The sequence below is a fragment of the Leptidea sinapis genome, chromosome 43 (genome assembly GCF_905404315.1).
Source record: "Leptidea sinapis chromosome 43, ilLepSina1.1, whole genome shotgun sequence".
NCBI lineage: Eukaryota > Metazoa > Arthropoda > Insecta > Lepidoptera > Pieridae > Leptidea > Leptidea sinapis.
This window is the reverse complement of record NC_066307.1, coordinates 5,876,267-5,885,360: the sequence shown is the minus strand read 5'-3', so window position 1 is coordinate 5,885,360 and position 9,094 is coordinate 5,876,267. Positions and strand designations below refer to the sequence as shown.

General features: G+C 33.7%; 1 protein-coding gene across 1 annotated transcript; it reads left to right on the top strand.

Annotated features, from left to right (window-relative positions):
* The first annotated feature begins 750 nt into the window (after window positions 1-750).
* Window positions 751-2,359, top strand: LOC126977015 (sucrose-6-phosphate hydrolase-like). The gene has a single exon (XM_050825664.1). The coding sequence runs from the start codon at window positions 794-796 to the stop codon at window positions 2,219-2,221; it is 1,428 nt and encodes a 475-aa protein (XP_050681621.1). The 5' UTR covers window positions 751-793; the 3' UTR covers window positions 2,222-2,359.
* Window positions 2,360-9,094: the final 6,735 nt, after the last annotated feature.

The following is a 9,094-nucleotide window of genomic DNA, read 5'->3' as shown; positions in this document are numbered from 1 at the left end:
ATAAAGGACATTACCATCTTATTCACTATCCATTTTCTTCTTGGTAGTTTATGGTAGACTTAACTGGAAGCGAGAAAGTCAATAAATCAGATAGTGACAGCTTTCAAATATTTTACGTTGGCGCATCGATGCGCCCTGTCTCCACAATCTTATTAGCCTGGTGTACAGAACATAGTATATATGATGATATGCATATTCTTAGGCTAATCACATGATCCAACTACGAATCAATTTTCATCAAGGTCGCTCGTCGTCGATTGCTCAAACTAATCTTGACTTATAACAGGAGATACAAAAATCGTAGAATTGTCTTAAAACGTTTATGTACCACAGAATTTAACAAGAAATTAAGATAGAATAGATTGTAATAGAGCTTTATAAAGTCTATGGTTTCGAGAGTATTGGTCGCGATGATCGGACAACATCAGGTCACCCGTATGAGTTAATTTGTTCTCATGTTACAAAAAAATTTCGTGCTTCCATCCAAGTTGAAAAATTACTATTTTGATTGATATTTTGCGATTTATCAATATTTTTGGCTTTCTGTCAGAAGATTATAATATGCTAGATTCATTTATCAATGTTTATAAAGTAAAACTTTAAAAAGAGACTATACTATACTGTTTAAATTGTACGTAAAATATAAGATACTATGAATTTAAAAAATACTGGTATATTGAAACAACTGAATAATACACTACGTGTTAATACGACTCATTCTGCTATAAATTAAGTTTTGTAAAAATAAAACCCATTATTCTCTCGTAACGCGTTGTATAGACGGTCGCGGAAAATGTTAATTTTATTAATTATATTCGCGTTTATTTGTTTCAGAAATACATATGCCGAAAATAATTTTTACCCACTGTTTCACCTGGCTCCTGAATTTGGTTGGATGAACGACCCAAATGGCTTCTGTATTTTCAATAAGGAATACCATCTATTTTTTCAATATAATCCAAATAGCAGCTATGTACCTGGTATAGCGCATTGGGGACACGCTGTAAGTAAAGACTTGATACATTGGAAACATTTGCCAATAGCAATGTACCCCGATAAGTGGTACGACAAAGATGGTGTCTTTTCAGGGAGTGCCATAGTTGAGGGTGGTACGATGTATATATACTATACTGGTAATGTTAACTTACCGAACGAAACACCAGACCATAAACAATACCAGGCGCTAGCAACCAGTACAGATGGAGTTAACGTTATTAAATATGAAAATAATCCAATAATAAACGGTACTCAACTACAACCCGATATAAGAGACCCTAAAGTTTGGAAACATGGGGATAAGTATTATATGGTACTAGGAAACTCTTACAATGATGGCAAATTGGGAAGAGCTCTGCTTTATATATCAGATGATAGAATAAACTGGGAAATGGTATCAGTTCTGGCTGAATCGGATGGTTCTCTTGGATATATGTTTGAATGTCCCGACTTTTTTGAGTTGGATGGATATTTTGTTTTTTTATTCTCACCACAAGGTATAAAACCTCAAGGAAACAAATATAGAAATTTGTATCAAACTGGTTATATCATCGGAAAATTTGATTATGCAACAAATAAATTTACTGTTATTAATAACTTTAGGGAGTTTGACCATGGACATGATTTCTATGCAACACAGAGTCAATTAGATGAAGATGGTAATCGCGTTGTTATTGCTTGGTTTGATATGTGGGAGGAAAATTACCCAGAGAATGCCCAAGGATTCACTGGACATATGACATTACCAAGGATCATTAGAGTTACCAGTGATGGAAGATTGATACAGACACCAGTTAAAAGCATTGCTTCAGCAAGAGGTCGTAATATCTATTCAGGCAAAATGAATAGTGGAGAAATAGTCTATCTAAAGGATAACGTTGGTGAGTTACTGATATTATTTAGGTTTCGTGATTTTGAAGTTTTAATTGAATCAGATTCAGGATCAGTTAAGTTGAGTTATGACTCCAAAAAACGAATTGTAACCCTTGATCGTGGTGGTAATGATGGAATACGGAGGACAAGTTGGCGACCAAAAGGTAAGCTTATGTGGAAAGTGTACATTGACTCAAGCTCAATTGAATTTTTCTGTGCAGAAGGCAAATTTGCGTTTTCGAGCAGATACTTCCCAAGTGGCTCAGTGAGAGTACGTTTAGCACCTAATAGTGAAGCAGAAGAATTTATAGTTAATGAAATGAAGCGCACAGTTGATAGAGCTCATGCTTAAAATTAGACAAGATCAGCATTACATTTGTATTGTTGTGATAGTTAATTAAATGAATGTTAAACATTGTTTATAAAATTTAAATAAAATCTGTGTAAAGTGTTCTTCAAGTTTAAAAAATAAAGCTGAATAGAAGTGTGACGTTTTTTTTTAAATAAAATGTACTTTCTTTTATATTATTATAATTGAATATACATTTAAAATATCTTGTAAGAAATTTAGTAAAATTAATCACTAAAATGTACTTTAAAATGTACCGTATGGGATGCAAAAAAAAGTTTTGGAAGGGAAGTCTTCCAAAGAGCTGTTTGATTTGCCGCCTACGATGATACAATGTTGAAAGTCACACCACACATTTAAATATCATCCACCTACACAGACTGTAACGCAGATCACATATGCCGATGTCACCACCTGGAGATACTGGCAACGCTCCTGTGATTCCATTGGAGTTGCATGACAGTATAAGTGGCAGTGATCAAACACCAGGTAACCCGTTCCGCCACATATATTGGGAGAGGAGAATTGTTGATATTTGATAGTAAGTGGGAGGAGATCGCTTGAGAACCACACTTAGTTGAAGGGCACTCAACCAAATGGTGATGATGGTATATAAATTACAGTTATGCGATATTGGCATATAATAATTGGCAGTTACAGATCATAAAAAATCATGTTCGTTTTACAAATGGTGTATCTGCTAAAGAATAGTATCACGTCGACTTACAACATACAAGCGTATAGACGAATATAGCATACGATAAAAAAGAACACCTCTAACGAACTTACAAACTAGACTAGACTGGGTGATCAATTAATCATCAGGTGATGTTATTCCGTTGATGAGTTATTTAAAATATGGGTTTTATTTATATTAAACTGTTTTGAATATAATATACCACCGCATAAATTGTTTTCAAGTCGTTGCGACTTAAAGACATAGATACTTTTTCTATCTTAATTAGTTTCCACACAGTAACAATTAGTTGAAATGAATATAAATTTACTTTTTATTTATGTTAGACCATAGATTTATGAAGATTTCCGTTGCTGTCGTTAATTTAAATGATACGTGGCAAATATTAAATAAATAGTAACTAATATAAAATTATAATAAATAAAAAAATATAAATAATAAATCATCATTGATATCACGTACCATTAATACCCAATTAATACACGTGTAATTAAATCAAATAAATCTATATATTATACTAAATGACCCGACAGACGTTGTACTGTACATAATAAATAAAATACTGTTTTTTATGTATTTGTCAATAATTTTTCATAACATCAAGAATTATTTCGTAACGTATGCTCCTTGTTGTCATAATGAAATTGTTTCACAGCAGAATTGTCAAACCGTGTGTCAATAAATTCTCTCACAGAAAATATGTCCATACAAAACAAATATTGGAAATGAAAATATTTATGGGTCCCAAATCGAAATAAAAAGTATCCCATCTCTCAAGTTGGACCTAACTGCACTCCATGAAGTAATCCCCATGTAAATCCATTCATTAGTTTAGAAGTCCATCGCGGACATTCAACGTGTCACGTAATTTATATATATTAAGATTAGGCAAAATGGCGTGTTATACAGTACTTAGAGCACAATATCTCTTATGATTATAATGACTTTTTACTCATCTTCGAGTAGCAGTATAACTATTAAAAATATCAGAATTATTCACAAAAATCATTGTCCCATACCATTTGTGTGTATTTAAACTTTTATTGACATCTCTGACAGTTTCATTGTACGCCCCAGTCTCGATAGCCTTTCTCCCGTACCGTAAAATAAGTAAAGCCTTAAAGTTTAATTTTTGAAAGCATTCTAATGTGTTGTGGTATTATGTGTGGGAGTGATGTATGCCTCGATTTATGGTTGTTACAGGTTTTATTGGTGGTAAATTAATAATGTATCCCAATAGCTGAAAAGCAGTACTTATGACCACAGCTTTAGTAATTATTTCTAACTAACTCAGATACGTATATTATTTAGTAAAGTAAAGTAAAGTAAAGTATTCATTTATTCATGACAACACAGAACATTATATACATAGTAAAATTAACAAATTTAAAAATACGGCGTCATGAAAAGAACACCCACTCAGCATTTTTTTGGATTGAAATAAGGATCACCCCAATTCCAACACTGATTTTCAGTAGGTACCTAGCAAGTCGACCTGTTGACAGCAGCTGTAGACAACACGGTTCCTTTATTTATAGGTCTTAAAAGTGACCGTCTACAAATATTACAAAAAGAGAAGAAACTAAACTAAGCTAGATTGAATTTAATGGGAGTTTTAAAAGATTTTTTTTTATCAAAATAAATAGGGTATATTTTGTGTTTTTTTTTTTCATTATTATTATTATTGAAGCTGTTTATTTTATGATTATTATTATTTTTGTGCCTCTACCCACTTTTGTTTCTCTAATAGAAAAGATTTAAGTTTGTTTTTAAAAGAGAACAAACTTTTTTGATCTTTAATAGGTGGCGGCAAATCATTCCAGCATTTGGAGGCGCTGTATTTAAAGCTACCCCTAAATGCTGCTGTACCGTGTAGAGGCACTTCGAGGAGAATCTTACCGTGACGCGTCTGATAACTCTCATTTGAGTCCGACAACCACTTAAGTCTTTTATATAGGTAAAATGGTATTCTATATTTAACCACACTAAAAAGTAACGAGGCAAAATGTAGCTGCCTACGAAACTCCATCTTCATTATGTTGTTGGTGTTCAAAAAGGGTGTTGTGTGTGCGCGGTAAGGAACACCGTAACAAAATCTTGTGCAAGCATTTTGTACCCTTTGTATAAGTTTTTTTGAAGACACCATCAACCTAGGCCCAATCACTGTATTTGCGTAGTTAAATTTAGAAAGAATCAGTGTTTCACATAGTTCTTTGCGAACGCAAACGCTTAGCGAATTTCTGATTCGGTAAAGTAACTTTAGCCTATAAAAACAATTTTTGGCGACACCAAGAATATGGTTTTGAAATCGCAAGGATTCGTCAAATAAAACTCCCAGGTTGCGCGCTTCAGAGACTCTGTCTATTTGTACTCCATTTACAAAAATTTTGGGTTTTTTTTCTGATGTTATGTTTACTTGATGATGACTGCCCAATATCATATATTTTGTTTTTCTCGCATTTAATTCAAGACAGTTATTTTTTGACCATATAGAAATACGATTTAGGTCTTCATGTAATTTTACAAGTGCAGAATCCAAATCTCCTCCTTTAAATGATATGTACAACTGAATATCATCAGCATATATATGATATTTACAGTTTTTTATACAGTTAATAACATCAGCTGTGTAAAGTATAAACAAAAGTGGCCCCAAAATAGAACCTTGAGAAACTCCTCTACACACATGGGCGCAACGAGAGATACTAGTGCTAAGTCCATTTACAGACATAATGTTGAAGACCTGTGAACGATTACAAATAAAGGTTTTAAACCAGCAGATAGTCTCTGGTTCGAAACCGTAAAAAGATAGTTTCGCTAAGAGTACTTCGTGGTTTATTGAGTCGAAAGCCCGGGAATTTGCTATAATTATGTATATCTTGGGATGTATATCTTTTTTTTAGTATATTACAGTTTATTATAATTGTTACAGAAATTAAAACGTGAACTGACTATGTATTCCACTATAAGTTTGCATGCCTTATAGGTTAGGATAAGAGCACCTATTAATTATAAGCCAACAACATCTTATTATGACCTTATCTTGCAAATAAAGATGATTTGATTTGATTTGATTATTAAGACATTTTACCCATCGAAAAATCAAAGTGAAACAAAAATCGCAAGGATAACAATATGTTAGAAGACATTTTATTTCGAATTCATGTCAGTTCTGGGTATTCGATGTCAAGGATTTGCTATTGTATGAAGACATGTATAGCATGCTAATTGGTTAGTCAAAAAAGGAATGTCAACACCAGATCTGTGACTGATCAGTTAGAACTAATGTAGCATTGTTCAGCATACATTATCTATATATATATATATAAAAATGAATTGCTGTTCGTTAGTCTCGCTAAAACTCGGGAACGGCTTAATTGATTTGGCTAATTTCGGTCTTGAATTATTTGTCGAAGTCTAGAGAAGGTTTAAAAGGTGAATAAATATGGACATTCTCGGAATTAAAAAAAAAAACAACATTTTTGTTTTTCCTGTGATGTGTCCCCCGTGAGTATAGTTGGTAGATTTACTACAGTTGTTAACTATCTATCAGATTATTTTTATAGTAGTTTTTGTAGATTGATAAATCTTAAGATTTGTCACAAATTAAAATTCATAAAAAAACATTATTTCATTTATTATATACAGAAAAACGTCTGTCGGGTCAGCTAGTACGTTAATAAATACAATTATCGATGATGGAAAAAGTGCCTTAATTTTTTCGATTTGCCTGATGGACAAATTCCTCTTAACAACGATTTTAGAAAGTTCTGTAACATTTTTAGAATGATAGTGAATTGGCTCATCAGCGTTGAAATTGCAGTTAAACCTTCAAATGAATTAAAAGTTGTTTATTGTTTTGCGATTTCCGCTAAGCACGAACAGTCATTCCAAGATAAACAGACGGTACATAGTTAATGCTTGGTTCAAATTATCGACTCGGTGGTGTGCTATGTTATAAAACCTTTATCTAATAACAATCATACGAGTTGAATTGCAAACTCTCAATTATTGCCTAAAGTCAACTAGAGAATGGATATTTTGCCGTCTATTTCAACATTTCTCAACATCATTTCTAGCCACTAAAGTCACAATTACTCGATTTATGTTCTTTTTTATGTCAATAAGGGACGAGACAAGCAGGACATTCAGCTGATGGTAATTGATACGCCCTGTCCAATACAATGCAGTGCCGCTCAGGATTCTTGAAATACCCCAAAAATTCTGAGCGGCACTACAACTGCACTCGTCACCTTGAGACATTAGATGTTAAGTCTCAATTTGCCCAGTAATATTACTAGCTACGGAACCCTTCAGAACACAGTAATGCTTACACATTACTGCTTCACGGCAGAAATAGGCGCCGTTGTGGTACCTATCTGCCGGAATCCTGTGCAAAGGAGCCTCCCACTGGTAAAATATATAATGTAGCATTCCCTGAAGTAAAAGAGACTGATATGGATGTAATCGACGAAGTCAAAGTTGCAAACATTCCATATTTTGTGCTTTTTGAACTTACGCTTGGTAGTCGTTATGGTTAGAAATTTAAACGGAACGGGATGGCTGAAATACAGCGCTGCATGGCAACACTAAGCCATGATCGCATGTCAGGTGAAGCTGAGCCTTCTCTTATAATCTATTGTTTCATTGCCTAGCCTATTTATCCATTTTTTTTTATGTTCTGTATGGCAATAAAGAATTTATTTACTTATTTAAATCAACCAAAATATCATCATGATATCTAATATCAATTAATATCAAAAGTTAAGCAAAACTTCTGGTGCAACACAAGGATGAGTGCAATAATTAGATCCTGATAATGGTCACACTAAAGTTTTGAGTAACTTAAAAAAAACAACATGTTATAATCAAAATATGTTTATGTTTATTGATTTTCAAAGTACTCTCCTTTACATTTAAAAAAAAATCATGCGATAGAACCATTTTTTAAAACAGGAGGACCACAGATATGAAGGCATGTTTTCTACGTGTTGATTGAACGCCATCACTGCCTCTTCGGAATTGGTAAAAGTGAAACCTCTCATCAAATCTTTGATCTTGGGGAAAATACAGAAATCACAGGTTGCTAGGTCGGGCCTATGTGCAGGATGAGTGACGAGTTGTACTTTTTCGGAAGCTAACAATGACTTAGTTTTGTTGTTGTTTGGTGAAGAAGCGTTGTCATGATGTAGGAGAACTCGGCTATTTGGTCGTCTTTCGCAAACTTTCGCAACACCCTGGATAAACAAATCGTAGAAAATCACTTGGTATTCACACTCTTTTGATCTTCAAGTAGAACTGCTGTGAAAAAAAATACGATAATTTTTTTACCAACGTTTCTCTCCTGCCTCACTTTTGTTGGCATGTTGTTCTCATTTTTAAACACCCATTCACAAGATTGCTGTTTTTTTTTTCGGGTTGAAAACAATTAATCCACGTTTCGTCTTCTGTGACAATGTCATAATCGTACTTCATTAGCATCTGTAAGCACCGTTACACGCGAGCCCGCTTCTGCTCCGCTGTCAGTTCATGAGGGATCCAACGACAACAAAGTTTCCGAACTTTCAATTTTTCGTGTAAAATTTTCTGAATTTGGCTCATAACAATCCCCAATAGTCCTCGAATTGACTCATAGAAAATCCGCGGGTAAAAGCCCGAACTGAAAAAATTCAATTAGCCGCTGAACAGTTGCCACATTATTTTCGTTAACGGCAGTTGAAGGCCGCTCTTCACGAAATTCGTCATTTAAAGAAAACCGATCTCTCTCAAATTCAGCAAACCATCGCCTCACGGTGCAAGCAAGGTGCTTCTCTCCCGAAGTATTTTGAAGACGAGTGGCACAGTGTTGCGAAGAGAGAGAACTTTTAAAGTGATAATAAATCATCGCTCTAAAATCTTTTCTACTTAATTCCATTTTCAAATGGAATTAAGGAAATTGACTTGAATTGGAATTGACAAATAATTTCCCGCCAATTGTTTTTTTCTTTATTACTAACAATGTTGCAAAGTTTCATAAAATATTACATTCGAAATTCAAATAGTTCCAATTAGCTAGAAGTGCAAAACTTTTAGTGTGCCCCATGTTATCAATAACAAGAGTATTGATAACCATATTTTGTATTGACTATAATGTGAAAATTACTTGTTATTATAAAATGAGACAGTGTAGGAGCGGTCAC

Excerpts from the sequence above, each read along its gene's own strand:
- LOC126977015 (XM_050825664.1), top strand. The coding sequence starts at position 794 with ATGTTAATTTTATTAATTATATTCGCGTTTATTTGTTTCAGAAATACA.